At 40.8% G+C, this 22,888-nt stretch overlaps 1 protein-coding gene across 10 annotated transcripts in view; it reads right to left on the bottom strand.

The window, feature by feature from the left end:
- GREB1 (growth regulating estrogen receptor binding 1) overlaps window positions 1–22,888 on the bottom strand; it is a 168,547-nt gene that overhangs the window by 6,317 nt on the left and 139,342 nt on the right. For 8 of the 10 annotated variants that reach the window (XM_050950525.1, XM_050950526.1, XM_050950522.1 and 5 more), the window contains 8 exons: window positions 15,815–15,917; window positions 14,216–14,374; window positions 12,657–12,799; window positions 11,474–11,635; window positions 8,955–9,159; window positions 7,834–8,008; window positions 3,596–3,814; window positions 289–424 (listed from right to left, as the gene is read on the bottom strand). In XM_050950525.1, the coding sequence (XP_050806482.1) occupies window positions 289–424; window positions 3,596–3,814; window positions 7,834–8,008; window positions 8,955–9,159; window positions 11,474–11,635; window positions 12,657–12,799; window positions 14,216–14,374; window positions 15,815–15,917 (1,302 nt within the window). Of the gene's footprint in view, window positions 1–288; window positions 425–3,595; window positions 3,815–7,833; window positions 8,009–8,954; window positions 9,160–10,030; window positions 10,087–11,473; window positions 11,636–12,656; window positions 12,800–14,215; window positions 14,375–15,814; window positions 15,918–22,888 lie in introns of those variants that run through there. The other 2 variants (XM_050950530.1, XM_050950532.1) reach the window with 2 other exon arrangements.

Here is a 22,888-nt window from a genome sequence, read left to right as displayed (position 1 = left end):
CAACAGTTCTACATCAAATTCACAGTGAAAGTCTTTCTTGTTTGAATAAAAAAGTATGTGGTTTAAGACATTACACAGGAAGATGACACAGGAAACGGTCAGGGTACATTTATGCCGTGGGAATTGTGGGTTCCAGGAGTTTCATGTTAAAAAAAAAAAATCTAATGGTACACATGTCCCATCTCTGGCAATAGAATGTACACTAACAAACCTCACTCTCTACATTAAAGGTTAAAGACAGCACAAACAAATAACTAACAAGAATGAAAGATAAATATCAACTTTTACCTTAGACTTAATGTGGAAGGACCTCTGTCCTCCTACTGCAATTTGCTTCTTCATGACACTGAAGCGATTGAACCGACAGATCAGAAGACCGGCACTGTGGGCACGCAGGTTGAAATCAACATCATCGCATGTAAATCTAGCAGAAGCGGAAACCACAGCTATTAATAAACACTGCTTGTTATTGAACATTAGCAGACAATGAGGCAGATTGTACAAGTAGAAAGGAGTATGATCCCATCACAAATAAGGGCAATATAGAGGTTTCCACTGACTTCAAAGGACATGGATTAGGGCCTAGATGAGACACACGGAGGTACAGGTCTCTGACCATATATTTCTCCTCTGTAACAAGGAGCATGTAACTGTTGAAATTTTCAACATCCCTCTGTAGAAATGCTATCAGTCTACATCAATGAGATCAAGCATTTAAAAGCCACTTCTTCACTTCTTCATCCAACAGCATTGCAAAAAGCCACAATTAAGCAATATGGGCCAAATTCATTCATGTTTTAAGATTTCATTGTGTTGAATTTGGCCCATTTCAAATTAGAGATTAAACTGAATGGAAACTATCAATCCTGGTCTGAATTCAGACCAGAGTTAGCACCTCAAGCTTCTAAAATTGGCCATGCCCATGTACCCTCATCTTTGGGTAATCTGGATTCTATTCCTGATTGTAAATATACATGTTCTACAAGAGAACTGGAATGACTTTTAGAAGCATGAGAATCTGATCCAGGATTTGGATCTGTGCTTTTGGATTCACACATCTCTTCTCAAAAGTCAGAAAATCCCTATGTAACAATCATTTTGTAAAACAAACAGTTACTACATTCACCAAAACAGCAAAATAAAGATTACAGGAGGACTGGTTCTATTTAGGGCTCAGTGAGTAATCTGCCATTTAAAGCTATCAGTTTTTAAAATTATGGCTCTGTTGATAGATACTCTGCTGATTGATACTCACATGTGTCTTTGCTATCTCTGGCTGACTGTGTCTCTTTTTGATTCAAAATGCCATGTTTTCTCACCACCAATTCATCCTTGGAATGTCACACAATATTGTGCAAGCCTTAACAGAGAGCTGCATGCAGAACTACCATGAGTCACCAGTGATTAAGCACCCGCAGGTTAAGTATTGCTAGTATAAACTGGCATAAAACCTTATTCTTGACATTTTTGCATCACTCTATGCATTAATATTACTTTGCTTTATTGCATTGGTGGGTCTGGTACTATTCAACATTTTAATTAACAACTTAGATAATGGAGAGCTGATGACATCAAGCTGAGGGAGATTGAAAGCACTTTGAAAGACAGGATTAGAATTAAAAACAACCTTGACAAATTAGAGAATTGGTCTGAAATCAACAAGATAAATTTCAATAAAGACAAGCATGGAAGTACTAACATTTAGGAAGGAAAAAAAATCAAATGCACAACTACAAAATGGGGAAAAAACAGCTAGGTTGTAATACTGTCGAAAAGGATCTGAAGGTAATAAATTGAATATGAACCAACAATGTGATGCAGTTGCTAATATCATTCTGGGGTGTATTAACAGGAGTGTCTTATGGAAGACAGTGGAGATAATTATCCCACTCTACTCAGCACTGGTAAGGCCTCGGAGTAATGTGTCCAATACTGGGCCCTACACTTAAGGAAAGATGTGGATAAACTGGAGAAAGTCCAGAGGAAAGCAACAAATGATAAAAGGTTTAGAGAAGCTGACCTGTGTGGAAAGGTTAATAAAACTAGGCATGTTTAGTCCTGAGAAACAAAGACTGAGGGGAGACCTCATAACAATCTTCAAATATGTTAAGGGCTGTTATAAAGAGGACGGTGACCAATTATTCTCCATGTCCACCGAGGTAGGACAAGAAGTAATGGGCTTAATCAGCAGCAAGGGAGATTTAGGTTAGATATTAGGGGAAATGTTCTAACTATAAGAGTAGTTCAGCTCTGAAATAGGCTTCCAAGGGCAGTTGTGGAATTCCCATCACTGGAGGTTTTTAAGAACCCCTATCAGGGATGATCTAGGTTTACTTGGTCCTGTCTCACTAGGGGGTGGGAGTGGGGGTGGGTCAGATGACTTATTGAGGTCCCTTCCAGCTCTACATTCAATTCTATAATTATTGTTTTCTTAGATTAGCACTCAGCTTTCCATTCAAAAACGGCCTCAAATGGTAATACTGTCTGAAAACGTACTATGCCCCCACAGACTAAACAGCCTTAGAACACTGGATACAGGAGATACATGTGGCTATGTTTCTAGTGCTCTTGAAAAGTGCCAGTGACAGACTTCAAGATTTAAGTCACCTGTTTATCCATAGAATAGTTAAAGCAGAGATGCTTCCCCACAAATATGCCTCAATCTAGATTTGGAAAGATCACTTCTAGAGGTGACAGTCTCTTATCCTATTCAGCCCTGTGCCCCTCTGACAATTAGTGGCAAATGCGGTGGTGGTTTTGTGATGTGAACACTTGTTCCCTAGGAACCGAGTTCACTATTTCACATGGGATAATATACAGCTGTCAAGTGGTATCTATAGTGAATGGAGCTTTAAGAACCACAGTGACTACGCTTGGCACCTTTAAGGTCTGGAACATTCTGTGTGGCTCAGTTAAAAAAATGGGTAGCAGAAGGTGGGTTTGAGATTGAACCCAAAAATGGAGTGGGCTGGATGCAGCTTCTCCCTAAAGGCCCCCCATCAATGTTAGAGGGATTTGTTTTTGTTGTTTTTCTTTCTTATTATTGTTCTCATCCAATTAAAAAGTTATTGTATTTAATTAAAGAGTATGCCTAGCTTACGTGGAGAGAGATAACAGTCTTTTTTAGCCACTTCTTAGGGCTGGTCTACACTACGGGGGAAAATTGATCTCAGATACGCAACTTCAGCTACGTGAATAACGTAGCTGAAGTTGAAGTATCTAAGATCGAATTACTCACTGTCCTCACAGCGCGGGATCGATGTCCGCGGCTCCCCATGTCGACTCCGCAACTCCGTTCGGGTTGGAGGAGTTCCGGAATCGATATAAGCGCGTTCGGGGATCGATATATCGTGTCTAGATGAGACGCGATATATCGATCCTCGAGCAATCGATTGCTACCCGCCGATACGGTGGGTAGTGAAGACATAGCCTTACCTGGGCTGGATTGGAACCAGCAACTTAGATGTAAAATTTATCTCTATTCTAATAGCAGTCTCCTGAGAAATCCAGCTCGAGTGAGAGAGAGCTTAGCGGGAGTGAATGCTGCATGATTTGGTCCTTGCTCTACACTAGAGGTGCCCACGGATTCACTCACCTGTTCTGGTTATACTGGACATTCTGAGTCAGATCCACATTCAGCATGATGAAGTCATGTACATGGCAACAGCAGAATGGTTCCCTGATCTCACCACTATTTGTTTTACTAGACCATTTCCTCATCCCAATCAAGGCGTAGTGAGTGACATTAGGGGTTGCTTCAATGTGTTGCAGAATTTGCTTCAAGGAAACGTTCCTTTCAGTCCATGTATATTCACTACAATAGGTTGGAAAAAAATGTTTCAGATTCAAAGTGTACAAAAAATAATCAGCATCCAGTTCATATGAGCAGGATCTTACAATAGTTATAAATATGAGCATATTAAACAGGCAGCAGTGATGCTAGACCTACTGCCTCATCTTCAGTTCTAATCACAATCTGAAACTACCTAAAGCTCATTTAGCTTGGGCTGACATTACAGGTTTGAAACTCAGCCTGGATTTCTCAATATGCTCATTAAGGTTTGTAAATGTTTGAAGTTAACCTAACTCTTGCTCCAAGGGATCCTAAGAAGATATGTTTACCACTAGCCCATTACAAAACCACGTGGAACTTTTCAGTTTTGACTGAGCTTTGCTTTTGTTTTGGGATTTGACATAAAATCAAATATACAAATTGAAACAGAAAAAAAGATTTCTCCAAATCCCTGCATAGCAAAGCTGCTGAATTTAGCACAGCTCTGGTAATAAATAAAACTGGCCCAATCAAGTACTGTTTAAAAAAGCTAAGAGACTTATTTTATCATTTGCAAACTGAAATAAAGTAGAAATCACATAGGCTGGGACTATCAAAGGAGCCAAAGAGAGGTACTGTAGGTGGCCAACTCCCCCTGAATTTTCATTAACTCCCTTAGTTCCTTCAAAAATCTTACTCAGAATGCCACCCATGTGCCTCAACTACTGAGTGAACTTGATGGGGGTAGCAGCAAATGGGACAGACCCGGCAGCAAGACACACTAGGTACCTCCTCCCCCGTGGTAGTCTCTGGCTCCCATTGATCAGTCGGGGGGAGGATGCTGTGTGGCCTACATCCCCCAGCTTCAGCACCATGTGAAGTCTCTTTTGGCTCTGTTCCACCCTACCCACAGAACTAGGAATGGGAATCCAGCCAGCAGATGCCGTGGATCTAGCCTAAAGATGGGAAAACTGCGGCCCATGGGCCACATCTGGCCCGCGGGACCCTCTTGCCTAGCCTGAGCTCCTGGCCCAGGAGGCTAGCCCCCGGCCTCTCCCCCATTGTTCCCCTTTCCTCGCAGCCTCAGCTCGCCCTGCCACTGGTGCAATGCTCTGGGCAGCAGGGCTGCGAGCTCCTGGGGCAGCACAGCTGCAGAGACGCAGCTTGGCCTGGTGCTCTGTGCTGCGCAGTAGTGTGGCTGGCTCGAACTGGGCAGCACGGCTGCCTGTCCTGGTGCTCTGAGCAGTGCGACTGTAACGCCTCCAGCCACCGGTGCTCCAGGCAGCGCAGTAAGGAGGCAGGGAGCAGGGGGTGGTGGATAGAGAGCAGAGGCATTCAGGGTGGTGGTCAGGGGGCAGGAGTGTGGATGGAGCAGGAGTCCCGGGGGGCGCCGTCAGGGGGAGAGAAGCCGGGGGGGTTAGATAGGGGGTGGGGCCAGGCCACGCCTGGCTGTTTGGGGACGCACAGCCTCCCCTAACCGGCCCTCCATACAATTCTGGAAACCGGATGCGGCCCTCAGGCCAAAAAGTTTGTCCACCCTTGATCTAGCCGTTTGGCCATTGGGAGTTAGAGAGAATTTTTTATCTCATAGAGCCAATTGGCAGAGGACAAGGGAGTTCTTCACCTTCTCAGCATCTTTGAGACACAGTAGGTTAAGTAGTAGGGCTGTCAAGCTATTAAAAAAATTAATGGTGCGATTAATCGCACTATTAAACAATAATAGAATACCATTTATTTAAATATTTTTGGATGTTTTCTACATTTTCAAATATACTGATTTCAATTTCAACATAGAATACAAAGTGTAAAGTGCTCACTTTATATTTATTTTTGAATACAAGTATTTACAGTGTAAAAAACCAAAAGAAATAGTATTTTTCAATTCACCTAAAAACAAGTACTGTAGTGCAGTCTCTTTATCATGAAAGTTGAACTTACAAATGTAGAATTATGTACAAGAAAAACTGCATTCAAAAATAAAACAATGTAAAATTTTAGAGCCTGCAGTCCCCTCAGTCATACTTCTTGTTCAGCCAATCACTTAGGCAAACAGGTTTGTTTACATTTGCAGGAGATAATGCTCCCATTTCTTGCTTACAATGTCATCTGAAAGTGAGAACAGGCATTCTCATGGCACTGTGCTAGCCTGTGTCACAAGATATTTATATGCCAGATGCGCTAAAAATTCATATGTCCCTTCATGCTTCAACTACCATTCCAGGGAACATGCATTCATGCTGATGACGGGTTCGGCTTGATAACAATCCAAAGCAGTATGAACTGATGCATGTTCACTTTCATCATCTGAGTCAGATGCCACCAGCAGAAAGTTGATTTTCTTTTTTGGTGGTTAAGGTTCTGTAGTTTCCATAATGGAGCATTGCTCTTTTAAGACTTCTGAAAGCATGCTCTTCACCTCATCCCTCTTAGATTCAGGAAGGCACTTCAGATTCTTAAACTTTGGGTTGAGTGCTGTAGCTAGCTTCAGAAATCTCACATTGGAACCTTCTTTGTATTTTGTCAAATCTGCAGTGAAAGTGTTCTTAAAATGAACATGTGCTGAGTCATCATCCAAGACTGCTATAACATGAAATATATAGCAGAATGTGCGTAAAACAGAGCAGGGGACATATAATTCTCCCCCAAGGAGTTCAGTCGCAAATTTAATTAACGCATTATTTTTTTAACGAGTGTCATCAGCATGGAATTGTGGCCAAAGTATGAAGGGGCATACAAATGTTTAGCATATCTGGCACCTAAATATCTTGCAATTCTGGCTACAAAAGTGCAATACAAATGCCTGTTCTCACTTTCTGGTGACACTGTAAATAAGAAGACGGCAGCATTAAGCAAGTCTGAGCGATTGGTGAACAAGACATAGGACTGAGTGGACTTGTAGGTGCTGAAGTTTTACATTGTTTTGCTTTTGAGTGCAGTTATGTAACAAAAAATCCACATTTGTAAGTTGCACTTTCATGACAGATTGCACTACAGCACTTGTATGAGGTGAATTGAAAAATACTATTTCATTTTTATAGTGCAAATATTTGTAATAAAAATATACACTTTGATTTCAATTACAACACAGAATACAATATATATGAACATGTAGAAAAACATCCAAAATATTTAATAAATTTCAATTGATATTCTATTGTTTAATAACGTGATTAAAACTGCAATTAATTGCAATTAATTTTTTTGAGTTAATCACGTGAGTTAACTGCAATTAATCAACAGCCCTATTAAGTACGAATGTGCTTAGTTCCTAACTGAGGTAACTGGTTGCATTGTTAATTTGTCTCAACTTATGACCAGTTTCCAGTGTGGTTAAAAGGATATAGCGCACAGTTCCCAGAGATAAAAGACCTTGGATTTTCCTGATAGGCCATGGGCTCCTGGGGTAGAGGGAGATCCTGTAACCCTTGTGGGCGGAGGCCTAACATCTCCACCCTTCTGCTTCCTCTGTCCCCCTCATGGGTGGATGAGGGGGTAGGAATCAGAGAGAGCTGAGTCCCAGGAGGGGTAGTTGAGGAGAGCTGAGCCTCAGTGATGGGTTTTATGGTAGGAGCCCTGTAACCCCTGCACTGGAACCACTTAATGCCTGGTACAGGTGAGCATGGATGATGGGCAGGTAGTGCCCCTCCCCTGTAGTAAAGCTAAATAAAAGTTCTGGCCTGCCACTTAAAATCCATCCATGTGTGCTTGTACTCATTGCACCGCTGTATCTGGATCAACAGTACATGTGACAGCCACCCCTCTTGGCCAACACAGCTGGGACTGAATCACAGAACTCCAGAGCCAAAAGCATGAGTCACTCCAGCCGGAACTGAAGTGCTGAGCTATATGGCTGAAGCTGTAGACTGGGCACTGATGAACACTAATCTACATGCAGACAAATATATCAAGAAATATTTCTCTGTTGCCAGGCAAATATTATAGCCTACTTGTTACACAGAGTAAAAGCCTTGCTGTTTCCAGGATGTCATTTCAACAAGTTGTGCTCAGAGTTTAAAGTGATCAGCTGAAAAAAATCATGTTCCTTAATTATGGTGTTTTACCTCTTTCTGTCTCCCGAACAATCGATTTCTACCGCATTCCACATAACACAGGAATCATCCGAAATAACAATGAAAGGCCAGATATCCTGGGGTTTAATCCCCAGTTCTTCTTGCCGATTTCGTTCTAGTTCCAGATTATGATAAGACAGCTCTTTTATTAGAAAGTGTGCAGCACCTGAAACCAAAGACAGCATAAACAGAGGAAAATTCTGGGATGGGAGGTGGTGGTGACAGGGGCAGGAGTTGTTTGTTGATAAGTGCCAACCTTTAAAAAGTTCATGGAGCACAGTGTGGCTTGCTCACTCTGAAGGTTGGTGATTAAAGGACTCCAGAGCCAATCTGTCACCATCCCCTACCAAAATGCAACTGAGTTGACAGGTGTGGATGTTGTGTCAGGCTTTTAAGGCCACATGGGACACCACTGAGGAAACTAATAAGATGAGTTTGATTTTTGTGGTGGGAATTTATGTGATGCCTTTAAACTGCGAGGGACAGATTTACGTCCACTGATACCTCCTGGCACCAGCCACTGCACATGGGGATGGACCCACCTAAGTGATGAAAGTCATAATCCCCTCTGTCTGTTCACCTTGGGGGTCCCACCAGAGCAGACTCTGGGTGCTCCATAAAAACACTTCTGGCAGATACTACCTAAGAAATGCACAGGATCAGTGCATTATTAGGCACCATAGCCACTCCCTATCCCTGGCCAGCACCAAACTCATTTAAGGCTATGTTAATTAGCTATGAGCCCTGCTCAAGTTCCACTGCCTTGAGATGCTGTAGTTCCCCCCACTGACAAATGTCCTGTGGCCAAGGATCCTCGGCTGCATGTTGCACCTGGGAGAAAATGCCCCCGAGTCACATGCCTTCTTCACTAATGTTAGCATTATAGGGTTAAGTATGAATGACTTATCAAGTGTTAATTGATTTTGCATTTACTTGAGGTACAATACACTTCACCACCTATCACAGTAAAGAAGGAGGGTGTGGTTTCTGAAGCACAGAATATATGGTGAGATATACTGTGTTGCAAGAGATCACTTATTACAAACCTCTTGGTGAGGGTGTCTGTACAATAACACGTGTGTTTTACCTTCTTTTTATCCTCCAATACCTACCTACTCCAGCACTGTTGAAAATACTCGGCAGCACTAGCATGATGTGGTTCGGCCAGTATTTTTTATATATGGCCATTTCATACTCTTTGACAACTAGAACATGCAAATGGCTGGCACCATCCATTGCATGATACAGGTTGAAAAGTCCATGTTCATGACGCCCAGTTGTGGGAGTAAAAGTGGGGCTTTTTATGTAATCCTGACTCTGTAAAGTAAATACAAAAATGAAGAATGAGTCTCTGTATTATGCTGAATATTATTTAAACAAAGAAGGCCAGATCTTGCGGTGGTGTAAGTCATCAATGAGCTATGCTGATTTACACCAGATGAGAAACTGGTCTAATATCTAAATAAAAGAGAAATTAGGAATTTTTATAAGAGTTGGAAGAGAACAACTTCTATCAAGTGACAAAGAAAAGAGTCTTGATCACTTGATTGGCTGGTAAGAGAGGGATAGATACGTATAGCCCCATTTGGGATTGCTAAATCTTGATCTACCAGGGATATAGGATCCTCAGGGTTTGACAGGCTCTGAGGAAGTAAAGAAGTAAATAACAGAAGAATAGAAAGCAACCAAACATTAAGAGAAGTGAAAGAATAACAAGAAAAAGACTAAGATGATAAAACTTTACACAGCTATAGTGACCTACATCCAGTGATCTCATAGTGCTTTGCAAACATGCATTAAATCTTACAGCAGCATACCCTATGAAGTAGGTAAGTAATTTACAATTTTTATAGATGAAAAAAACACAGAAAAATTAAGTGATTTGCCAAGGGTCTCATGGTAGATCAGAGGCAGGGATGGGAACAGATTCTATGGACACTTGACACCTAGTTCCAATGAAGTAACCACTAGTAAATTGAAGGTGCTTCTGGTGGCACACAGTAAATTGGGATAATTTTGTATTCTCATCAGCTGAAAAACACAACTCTCTCTCAGATAAAAGGCGTTGTGTAACTTCAAGTTTGATTGCAGTCTAGCAGATGTATATTATGCTCCTACCTATCTAGGCATAAGCTGCCAAAAGTGAAGGATGGAGTGTGGATCAATAATTTTTTTGTGAACAGCTTACCTTCTGCACCATAAAATCTTGGCTGCTACTACTATTCCACAAACTGCTCCAGTAGTCTAAAGAGAGTATACTTCATTGAATCAGGCAGAGATTGTTCCGGGCTTGCAGGGGTCATTGTAAAGGCTCATATCAGAGACAAGACAGACTGCTCAGATTGATAACCTCTGCAGCAGTCTTCCCTGAAGCTACCATGAGGTTCTGCACAGTCACCCCAGAGATTCTTTCAAAACTCTCCTTTATGTTATCTGGTGAAACCACTTACGCAGGCCAGGACAGGCAAGCTAGTGATAAATTGCTTCCTCTTACTTAGCCATAGGATAAACAAAAACATGTATATTTGATTCTCAAAGCTGATACCATCCTCTCTTCAGTGTCTTTATCCAGAACCCTGAGAACTCCTGATTCACTGCACAACAGTCTCCAATTGTCATAGTCCCAGCTCACAAACAGTGTGTGCCCAGAACCAGCCTTGATTATACGTACGGCTATTATTATGTCACAGAGGTTGCAGAAGTAACTGAAACAGTGACTTCCAGCAACCTCCATGACACTGGGGACCCCTGCAGCTGACCAGCTGCTGCCAGCAACGGGGGACCCTGCAGCAACCCGCCTCCATGGGGGGGCGGGGGACCCTCCCACAACTGCCCAGCAGGAACTCCCACAACTGACTGTTCGCTGCCAGTGGCAGCAACCCCTGAGCTGCCCTGCAGCTACCATTGGCAAGGGTCCCTCCTGTAGTGGCTCAGCTGCTGTGAGCAGCCAGGCCCCTCCCCGCAGCTCCCAGCCACTGGAGATGGTGGCAGAGGGACCCCAGAGCTGCTCAGTGGCTGTGGGCAGGGGGGGCCCTCTTGCAGTTCCCAGGCTTTGGCAGCGGTGGCAGAGGTACACTGGAGCTGCTCAGTGGCCAGAGGCAAAGAGGCCACCCACAGTTCCCAGCCCTGCAAGGCAGTGGGGGGACCCATCCAGCTCTAGCCCCATACGGTGACAGGGGCACCCCTCCCAGCCACTGGGAAATGGGGTCCCTGCAGCTCCCATCTGCTGCAGGGGGGACAAGGTGCTGCATCCTCCTCCCTCCCTATTTAGTCAGAGCTGTTTTTAGTAAAAGTCAGGGACAGGTCACGGCTTCCATAATTTATTGTTGTTTATTGCCCGTGACCTGTCCATGTTTTTTTTTTCTAAAAATATCCACAACAAAATCATAGCCTTAATTATGAGCAAAGCAAGTATTTGATTGGGACCTGGCATTCCAAGCAATTTCTACAGCTTGTCTTTCTCTTCAGCAAGGGCACCCAAAGAGAAGGAAACAACTCATTGCCAGACCATTCTCACCATCTCCAAGCAGCAGAACCAGTAGTGAGGCCAAAGTATGATCTGACCCTACAAATCTTTAGATCAGCCCTGTCTATGCCCCATATGTGAGCATAAATATAGTTATCCATCTACCTTATCTGTGACAAGCGGTAACCTCATACTTTCCAGCTGTCTTCCTGGTTGACTAAAGACAAAATGGTGCTCCTTTGACTTGGGGATGATAAAATGCAGCTGGATCTCCTCTCCGAGCATGGAATAGGAAAAGGCAAAAGCATGCAGGGTGGACTCATAAAGCTGAGGCGGGGGAAAAAGGACAAATTTAATTGTTAGATTCTAACTTTCCTTCCCAAGAGAGCATAGAACAGTCTGTGGACATCACTAAGTCAGCACCAACCAGTAGGAAACCACACATGGCACAGGAATACTTTTTACCTCATAATTCATCTTAATACTAATCAGTGACATCTGGCTCAAGCCCAACATATTCACTAAGCAATTTACACAGCTTCCTGGCCTGAAGCCATCGATTTGCTCTTTGTTTCATCGATGGTAGCAAGGCTTGTGGGCCAACCTCGTTTCTCAGTAACGCTGTGTGCTATACAATAGCTGCAGTGCTTGCATTGCTGATGCCTTTTTCTTCACATTCTAATGAGCAGCGAACTGGGAGGGTTGGTTTGAATAATCAGAGTCCACATGATGTGTATAAAATGTTCTCTGAAACAGTCAGCTTACTACCTTCAGCAACTGCTCTGCCCCAGAGCAAATGTTAATAAACCCTAGGGGAAGGTTTACTGGGAAATCAATGATCATTTATAGTGGTTAGTGTAGAATGTTGACTATAGTACTTCATAGGTCAGCGGGAATGATCCAGGGAACAGTCATGCAAAGTCCACCGAGTTAAACTGTTGACCTCCATGACCTTTCCTGACCGTACCAGCCATGAATCTGGGTACTCAAAGAATAACAGAAGATATTCACAATGTGCTTTTGTCCTGCACTGCCGCCACTATTGAAAATTAATTATCACTAAGATAAAACATTTCGTCTAGACAAAGATCCCAAAACTGCAATGCAATCCACTCACACACACCCCTGTGCCTGGGCAGGACTCCATTGACTTCACTGGGGCTCAGTGCAAGTGCAAAGATCCAACTGCAGTATCAGGGCCAAAATGTATATATCAGTTCTCTATGGAAATGCTTATAGAGCAAATATGCAGCCTGGGTACCAGTACTGATACTATAAAGTATGCACAATGTAATTTACAGATCTGCTACAGATTTACTATCCTAAATAAAAATTAGGCATGATTTACCTGATACCTGGGATTGAAGCCCATATATTGATGGCATTGTTCACAGTGGTGGTATGTATTGTATGCTGCATACTTAGATAATCTCATTCGAGTTGTCTGACGGCGCATATACATGTCCTCCTGTTTTCTGCCCATTGATCTGTCTATAAATTAAAAAAATTGGACTGTATTCATTTTAAGTATATTCTAGGGCCCATTATATCCCCCCTGTGATGAATAAACTGTTTATGTAATCATCATAAGCCTGCAGGGACAGTGGGAACACCAAACAAAATAGATATTCGGCCTGAGCTTTGGTTTTATTATATATGTGTATCGAAGGGAAGAGAAAATAACTGTAGATTTAAGCGCTTTGTCGTGATGGTTCGGTGCTCATTTATAACACAGAGGTGCAGGTAAAGCAAAATTATTATTATGATGATTACTATTTGTTGAGTGCTGACTTGTGCTGGGCACAGAACAAACAGAGAGGAAGACACTATCTCTGCTTTCCCAAAGTACAGTTTAAAATGCTCTCTGCATTATTATAAATGAGCACTGAAAATGTGCCTCAAAACAGATGCACCTAAAATCAACAGCCATATTTGCAAATGTTGGTGCTGATCTCTCTGGGCCAAATTTACAAAGGTATTTGGACATGTACAGATGCATATAGGTACCTTGTGAGATGTACAAAAGTAAATCAGAGTCCAGTGCCTAGCCCACTTAGGCACTTTTGTAAATCCAACTTGGAGCCTATCTGCATCTTCAGGAATAAAATGATCTTTGAAAATCTGGCCCAGAGAGGCAGTTGCTATCATGTGATTGATGTCAGAGCCAAATGAGGAGATGGTCTAGTGACATTGTGATGTGGACTTTCATCTAGTTGGTCCTGAACTGAGACACCAACTCATTTCACACAGCCCACCAAAAACAGCCATCAAATGAATCACTACTTCAGTGGACCTCATTCAAACTGGTGACCTACAGTCCATTCCTAACTTTAGCCAAGCCAGAACATGTTTTTGGTCCCACTCTCCTAGCAGCTAAACAACTGGCGGGGGAGAAAAAAAAAAAGGCTGGCCAATCAGGAGTGGAGGAAAAAACTAGCTGAGTGCCACAGCACTTTGGAATCCCAGAAGTTGATGCCTGGGCGGCCACCCGGCTTGCCCACTCCTAGAACCAGCCCTGCACACATGCATAGTCTTATTGAAACATAATGGGACAACTCAAGTAAGTAAATTTGCTCAGATACATATGTGTTTGTAAGATCAGGGCCTTACTAGTGAAAGGCTACATAGCTTCCGTGCCACAAAACACTCACATTGCTCATCCTTATGTCTTGTTCCTTATTTGACAAACTTTTAATCCTTTTACAATTTAACCCTCATGTTAAAACTATAAACAATATAGCTCTGTACATTGTAATTTCATATCGACAAAATCCTGGCCCCACTGGAATCACAGAGAGTCTTGCCATTTGCTTCAATAGGGCCAGGATTCCATCCATACTGTTTATAGTGACTGCAAGTAAATAAATAAATACATGTATCTCTCTCTGTTATATTTTAAATTCTGACCGTCACTGTTCGTATTCTGAAGCCTTGTACAAATCAGACTTGCATCCTCATATTTCGGATCATGAATAGTGTAGTCAAAAGGTATCTTCTTAAATGTCTCCAAATCAGGCCACATGTCTCCTGGCTGGTGATAACATTGATCTGCTTCTTCTTGGAGTTCTATAATAATAGTAAAAAAAAAAAAAAACCCAAAAACCCAAACATGCAGTTTACAATAAATGGAATGATGTCTACAGTTTTACAGAATGCTTTGTTAAAGAGATGTGTGAAACCAATTGAAAGGTTCAAATGATTGCATGGAAAGATACCCCAACCTAAAGCAAGTCTATGCTATTAATACAGTTTAAGAGGTTATTAATTATTATTATTATTGTACTATTATTTCTTTTACTATTTTAAGGCAACAACATCTGTGAAGCTGTTTTCTGCAGAAAAACTAGTGATCATCTGATCAATTACTCAATATTCCTCTCCCCTCAATGCAATTCTGCCGTAACAGAGTAAAAGCACCAGTCAGAAGCCATCTGGAATCATATATGCACTGATAATAAAAGCACCACAGCAAGGATTTTGCTGGTAAAATAGACCAGTCAGAAGGAATCTCTCCACTGACTTCAATACACTTTGGAGATAGAGTTTTCAGTTAAGGGAATTTGGTTTGTTCTCTCCCCCCCTAGTAAGGAGTCTAAGATGTTTGGGGGCAGTTGCAGTGTCATAGTTCCACAGAAGTGACTGGAGCTATAATCATTTACACTAGCTGAGGATCTGCTGCTTGGAAACTAGAAGTAAATAGGAAACTCAAGCAGAGCTATTCACACAGGATGAAATTCCTCCCCATGCAGAGGGCCAGCCACGATACAATGTATGATCCTCTTAGGTTCTACATAAGCACTCAAAACAAGAATTTAAATGAGACTTCCATGAGGTAAAAGCTTTGTACTGCTTCTCTGCACAGGGGAGAATTTTACCCCCAAGAGTTAAAAAAAAATCAAATAAATCACTGTAGAAAGTGATTGATCAAAGTAAATAGCAGAGCCTCAGAGAAGTCTAGAATTACATCTGGAGAAAGAGGAGAATGAGGGATACGCTGAAAAAACTGGAAGTTGAGAATAGGATCAACTACTGGAAAGCAGGAATGTGTATATGGTCTTCTCATTCATGTGATCTCTTGTTTACCTAAAATGTATAATATAGTGACAGTATTGCCAATGGTTATAATCTGTCAGCGTTTCCAACTAACCTCCTTTTTGCATTTGACCAAAATGATCATTCCAGGCTTAAAGTCAGTATATTGTTTCTCAGCATGAGGTGAACTATTTTTAACATACAAAATGCTGCTGCCAACTTTCTAAGAAAAACAAATGTACTGAGAGGCGGAGTGAGCTCTAAATGGAGAGAAATTAGCTAATCACAGGATTCCAAATTAGAAATTAAAATCCTTAACTCCTTAATTTAAGAGCTCTAAATGGACTGCAGTAATGTAAATGAACTACCGTGTAAAGGGGAAAAGCACATGACAAACTAGTCAACAACTGGTCCAATTAACAATGTGACATAAAAAAATCCCCAGAAGCAAATGTCTCTTTATCAACAACTTACTAATATTGATTTCTTCCTCATCATAAACATCCACTTCCGTCAGTCTAATTAGCATTCTGGACAAGATACTGAGGAACTGAAGATAGGCTCCCGTTTTTCCTATCTGTAACAAACATATAAATCAGAAACTAAACAGTTGTTTGTCATGAATGCCATTCTGTCATTATTTGGAAACTTGGAATTGTAATGACTATTGTAATCTAATTTAAAAGCAGGTCAAAATTCAACTCTTAAGTTCCGTTGCATATACATTCCTATTCCTGTACATTCACAAGTTTATATGGGATGATCAATGACTCATCTTACACAGCAATGCCACTTTTATGCAGGAAATTAACATTCAAAATATACCTTACGTGATACTCTTGGGAAATAGGCAGACAAATAAAAAAAACTCACCACAAGCAACTTCTCTCCCCTGAACTATATTCCCTACAATGGGCAGGAAAACACATTTTTAATAATCCAGACAAGTACATTACATGAAAATCTGCCAGGGAAAAGCACAATATCACTAAAGCTTTACCTCAACCCTTCCAAGCCTGTGCATTCATTGACTGACATATTGAGGCAACTTTCTATACTGAAGAATGGGTTGAAACAGGTCCATAAGACGGAGTGCATCATACCCGCACAGTTTCTCTTTTCAGTCAGATACAATACGTAAAATTATGTAGCATTTCACCTCCTATTTTCCCTGTGCTTATGTGATCCGTTTTTTAAATTACATCAAACCTTTAACGCTTTTCTTTTTTTAACCCAAACCAGAGAAGATACAGTCCTTCTCGCCACTATGCAGACATGCACTGCTGTGCTTTTGTACAACTTACTTTTGCATCTGATTTTACAAAGGGATGGGCCAATTACTCTCAGGCAGCAGATCGTTTAACCAATGAATTGTCCTATCATCTTGCATGTGAACTTTACCTGACACAATGTTAAATAAATAAATAAATAAATAAGCAAGCAAGCAAGCACTTAAACACAGTAGTTGACAAACACTGGGCCCTTGACATTAATGTGGCTCAGGAAGAAATGTCCATTTTGCAGGGATAAGAGCAGCTTTCATAAATCCTATTTACACTTTGCCTTCTTTCTGTGTAATTCAACATTAAAAATTACACTGAAGATAACTTGATAATCATAAACAACAGTTGCCTCTTCAGTGCTCAGGCTAACAAATTAATTAGAATCCTGATCCTGCTTCTATTGAAACTGTACAGTTTATTTCAATGGGAGAGCATGAGGCCTGATAGCAGTGCGGATCCTGCTTTCCTGATGTACCCAAGAATCCAGTTGCTATGAAATAACTATACTGAAGATTTGAGGAATATAAGAAATGTAGGATTGAGTATAATGAGAGTTGTTTTATTTTAAACAGTTATGGAATATATGTTCATTTCACTTTACATTTGAAAGAAGGAGGCTTTGAAGCTAACCCAAGACAAAAGTAACATTTGTTCTCTTTAAAAATGATAAACAGCAAACTGGAACCTGCACTTTCTACTAAATCAGATTTCTTTCAAAACAGTTGTTAACCTTGAAACTGATCCAAAGCCCATTGATTTCAATGGGAATTTTTTTATTGACTTCAGTGGGTTTTAGATCAGGACCCTAGAGCTGAAAATAATAGCTATATTATAGTGACTACCTGGATCCATTTATTTGTGAATCAACTAAACAAAAATTTCATATCTTGGAAATGATCCCTCATCTAATATTTCATGTAAATGTATAATTGATCATGCTTAGTTCCAGAAGAGTATAGTACCTACGTCATCTCTCATGTTTGGGGTTACTTCTATGTATCTTTATCAGAGTTTTCATTTCATCTGAATTGACACTTGGATTTCCATTAAGATCATCAGTATTCTGTCAAAATTGAGTGAATTTGACAGATTCTCAGCTTGAGAATAATTTGATAGACAATTTGACAGTAATAAGGTGACTCTGTAGCTCAGACATATGCCCTCATAGCTGAAATAGGCAGGATCTCATTACCAAGTTCATTTTGATTGAACACAACTTCCTTAATAAGCTTTCCATTCATTCAGTCAACTGTCAGTTCCAGAAAGCAAAATTTTAGAGCTAATGGATTTGCAACATGATCTTCTCAGTAAACGGAGCTGTCCGCAACACCTGTTGCTGATAACATTAGTTTTTACATCTAGCCTCCCTATCAATCTAAGTAAATAAGATACTGTTATAACCTTAGTCCCAGATTTGGACCTTAGCGTCCAAAATATGGGGGTTAGCATGAAAAACCTCCAAGCTTAGTTACCAGCTTGGACCTGGTACCTGCTGCCACCACCCAAAAAATTAGAGTGTTTTGGGGCACTCTGGTCCCCCTGAAAAACCTTCCCTGGGGACCCCAAGACCCAAATCCCTTGAGTCTCACACCAAAGGGAAATAATCCTTTTTCCCTTCCCCCCTCCAGGTGCTCCTGGAGAGATACACAGACACAAGCTCTGTGAAACTACACAGAGAGACTCCCCCTCTCTGTTCCCAATCCTGGAAACAAAAAGTACTTTCCTATTCCCCCAGAGGGAATGCAAAATCAGGCTAGCAATCCAACACACAGATCTCCCCGATTTCTTCCTCCCACCAATTCCCTGGTGAGTACAGACTCAATTTCCCTGAAGTAAAGAAAAACTCCAACAGGTCTTAAAAAAAAGCTTTATATAAAAAGAAAGAAAAATAAGTACAAATGGTCTCTCTGTATTAAGATGATACAACACAGGGTCAATTGCTTAAAAGAATATTGAATAAACAGCCTTATTCAAAAAGAATACAAATCAAAGCACTCCAGCACTTATATTCATGCAAATACCAAAGAAAAGAAACCATAGAACTTACTATCTGATCTCTTTGTCCTTACACTTAGAAACAGAAGACTAGAAAGTAGAAAGTACTTCTCCAAAGCTCAGAGAAAGCAGGCAGACAGACAAAAGACTTAGACACTCAATTCCCTCCACCCAAAGTTGAAAAAATCCGGTTTCCTGATTGGTCCTCTGGTCAGGTGCTTCAGGTGAAAGAGACATTAACCCTTAGCTATCTGTTTATGACAGATACCAAATGGGGTAACTTTGCCTTAAAGGAAAGAAGAGGTATTTTATGACTATCAATAACCTCCAGAATGTGGCAGTGCCCAGTGCCTTCTTAGACGAGATGTTTTGGGTTCCATACAATCTTTTATCCACCTTGATGTAGAACACTTACTCTGTTTCTTTTTCTGTCTACACAAAGTAGAAAGAGTGCAGTCTGATGCAGACAGAACAGACAAGGCCTTAGAAGAAAAAGGCTCAAGAAGGGAAGAAGCAAAAATCTCAAGCTTTTAGATCATTTATGAAAACTGATATGTGCGGCACCAGCAACCATTCACTAGTCTGATTTCTGCTTGACATTTGCCACTATTTGGGACATGAAAAACTGGGGATACATTTACATTCCAACCTTTTAATCAGAATGCCATGTGACAGTATTTACTACTTATGATGACAACATTTAGGAATGAATCTCAGTTGAGGTGTTCCTTGCAAGATGCTCAATGGTGGGAAGGCCTAATGTTTGTGTACTAAAGTGACACATTTCTAAAGTACAATACCTGCTTAAGAGGAAAGGCAGTCCTGAGATCTTAGCCAGGATATTATTCTTTCCATGGATATCTATGGTAAACTGAAAACAGGTGGTCCTTCTGTCCAGCAATCAGAGGGTCAGATTCCAGTCAGCAACATGGTTTAAGTGCTACCATTTTGATTTGTAGAAGAGACATTCAAAGTGCTGTTATAACATGTACCATAATGGGTTCCCCTTTTTCCACTGGTTTCAGAAACTGCACAGCAGGATGATTGACAGGAATGGCTCTCAGATACCAACTCCTGTGGTACAAGCCATCTGATTGACCACTTTCTCTCTACTACTAAAAATATGCTTCCAAATCTTCACGTTTAAAAAAATATGGCAAATGGAAGAACACTGCTATAATTTTTTTCTAATCCAGTTTCCAGGTGAGAGAGTTCTGAACAGATCAGAGCAGTGGTTCTAAAATTGTGGTCCATGAAACACTTGTGGTCCACAGATGGTGCTCGCTCTTCTTGTTTCCACCTGCTACATTGCACTAAAAGACAGCTAACATTAGATATATTAAATACTTACCTAATATTATTTTCATACATGAGCAACTAGCTCTAGAAATCTGAGATGTTATCTGTGAGTGGTAGGGCAGGTGGTGTAAGTAGCCATGGATGGAAGGTTGCCCTGAAGACAATCTTTCTTTTAGGCTGCGGTTCACACAACAAAAGTGTTTGAGAACCCTGTGTCACAGAGTCATTCACAGGACTTAAACTGCTTCCACGCTTATAGAAAGTGCTGTTTTCATGGTATAAAACACAACAAAGAAACCCAGCAATAGCACCAAACCTCTTGCATGTAATTTGGGAACATAAAAGAAACTTATATTTCTTCAACAAAAAAAACAATCCCCCAAATTTCAGTGAATTTGGTGGTCATGGATGGTATTATATTTGAGCACCCTGGATGATAAATTTATTTCCACAGAACTGGTAAACTTTTTCACAGTAATGCATATTTATCCATATTGCCCAACCAGTGTCTGAATATTTTAACAGAGAGATCACCCCAGGGATGAAACAGCAATACTATCTCCATGCCTTTTCACTCTTTGCCCTCTGCTAAGACTCTCAACAAGAAAGATAACTGTTTCAGTGGGTTTCTTAATGTGGACACTTGTCTACTGAAAAATGGATTGAGTCTACCAACTCCTTTCACATGAAAGGAACTCTTGACAATGGACATGAAGATAAAAAAATTGTTGACTTCTTTCCCTCATTAATTTCCAAAACCATTCCCAGGGGATCTGAAAGGCAGAGTAGATAATTTCCAATTTACACAAAGCCTTTATGCTATGAACCTACAAATAAATCTTGAGACAACCAAATGTTATCCAAGAATGCATTCAAGTGGAATCAAAAGACTATAAATAGCTTGTTGAAAATGCTTTGGGCCAAAGATAAAATTGCATAAAGACAATCTAGACATGCAGGTCACCAACCATAGACCTTGGGAAGAATCCATACTAAGGTATGACTGTGGCATGCCATAGAAGCATGCAGCCTTCAGGACCACATGCCAGAGGGTCTTCTTACCTCAGAGCTAAAAAAAAATATGGTGCAAAAGGATGTATTAATGAAACAAAACTTCAGTGTATTTCTTTGAGCGTCATAGGCTGAGAATCTAAGGTGGGCGATGGGTGGGAAACAAGATGTCTTAGAAACCAGAAGGAAGTACCAGGAATAGTACTCTGGAGACCAGTTAAAGTAATGGTCTAGTGGCTCCATAGAATGGGGTGAGTGTTCCAGATTTAGTAGGTTTGGAACTTGGAGCATCTTCTCTCCTTCCTTTTATCGCTGAATTTGTCTTTCTGGATATAAGGCAGAAACTGTAAGAAATGCAGAGACACCCTGCATTCACTAAGGATTTGGGTTCCCCATATTTCATTCAAAAGAAGCAAAGTAAAAGGCTGCTGAGAAAAATAAGTATTGGGGTTAGCTAATGGCAAGTCTGTTTTGCCCCTTTTATTCCTGTGTATGTATTCAAACCACTGGTTGATGTCTTTACATGAAATTTTTATCATTAGTTTATAATTGGTATTGCGGTATCACCCGAAGGCTTCAGTGGAGATCAAAGTCCCACAGTGCTAGGGGCTGTACATATCTTGACTGGAAAGTAGCCATATAGAAAATATGTTAGCCAGCTATGGAGGTGGGAGGGATAGCTCAGTGGTCTGAGCATTGGCCTGCTAAACCGAGAGTTGTGAGTTCAATCCTTGTAGAAGCCACTTACAGATCTGGGGCAAAAATCAGTACTTGGTCCTGCTAGTGAAGGCAGGGGGCTGAACTCAATGACCTTTCAAGGTCCCTTCCAGTTATAGGAGATAGGTATATCTCCAATTATTATTATATACAGGTGTTATGTACATGAGAAGAATTCCTGAATGCTAAACATTTCGGCAGTGATACTTATAGTTTTGGTTCACTAGAGTGCTTGATTTTTCTTAAATTGACTTATGTTGTATGGTACGATAACAACAACCACCTTCTAGTGCCTGAAAGGATTGTGTCCACCAATTCAGAGATCTTTCTCCAGCTTAATATTCTGGCTGAATTGTTATTTATACATTTTGAATGGCATGTCTAATAGCTGATCTCTACCAGCTATTATGAACTCTGGTTTTCTGTGGTTTTAGTCAGTGGATTAATGTTACAAAAACTGGAAATCTAAGTCTTTGCCTGAGTTTGGATTTGTCACTAAAACGCTCAGACAAGACATTATGGTGCCAAAATCTTCTGCGGATTCCTCTTAATGCAGTAGGTAGCATAACTCCACATATAGTGCAATAGTTATGAAACAACCCCATGAGCAAAACACACTTCTGGAAAGAAAACTGTTTATTTCCAAAGTGAGACAGGAGCTCACATTTGCTATATGTTTTCTTTCACCTTGCCATTAGAATAGACACCATACTACCATACATTAAGCCAAAAGCAACCAACATACTTTCTTGACTGTTTTGTAGGTTTTTAGAATATATTCTCTTTCGTATGTTTGGGGTTTAGACATTAAATGGAGCTAAGCAGCCATGTTTCCCCAACATACTAAAATGAGCATATACTCCTAAAAATGAAACATTTAATAAAATGAAACATTTAATTCCTGATTTCCTCAAAAAAAAATACAGTATGAAACAGGTGTGTAATCAGGAAGAACTAGTGAGTATGCAATAAATAAATGCATGGAGAATATTTTTAGGACCTGATCCAACTCTCATTAAAGTCAGTGGGAAATTGTAGGCCAGAACCTTTGTTCTGGAGACAGTCAGAGAAGAGATGGAGGAGTTGTAGAACAGACAGTGTTCTTCTGAGGTGAAATTCACATCTGTGCAGAGGGCCAACCTGAATCCTATGTACCACTTAATCCCTCAAAATCAGACTTGCACTCATGCCCCAAGAAGCAGACAAATGAATAAATAAGCAGACTATATTTTCTGCATATATT

Source organism: Gopherus flavomarginatus, chromosome 4, assembly GCF_025201925.1.
Source record: "Gopherus flavomarginatus isolate rGopFla2 chromosome 4, rGopFla2.mat.asm, whole genome shotgun sequence".
In the NCBI taxonomy this organism is placed as follows: domain Eukaryota; kingdom Metazoa; phylum Chordata; order Testudines; family Testudinidae; genus Gopherus; species Gopherus flavomarginatus.
Note: the sequence above shows the minus strand (reverse complement) of the source record. Positions and strands in the feature narration are given on the sequence as shown.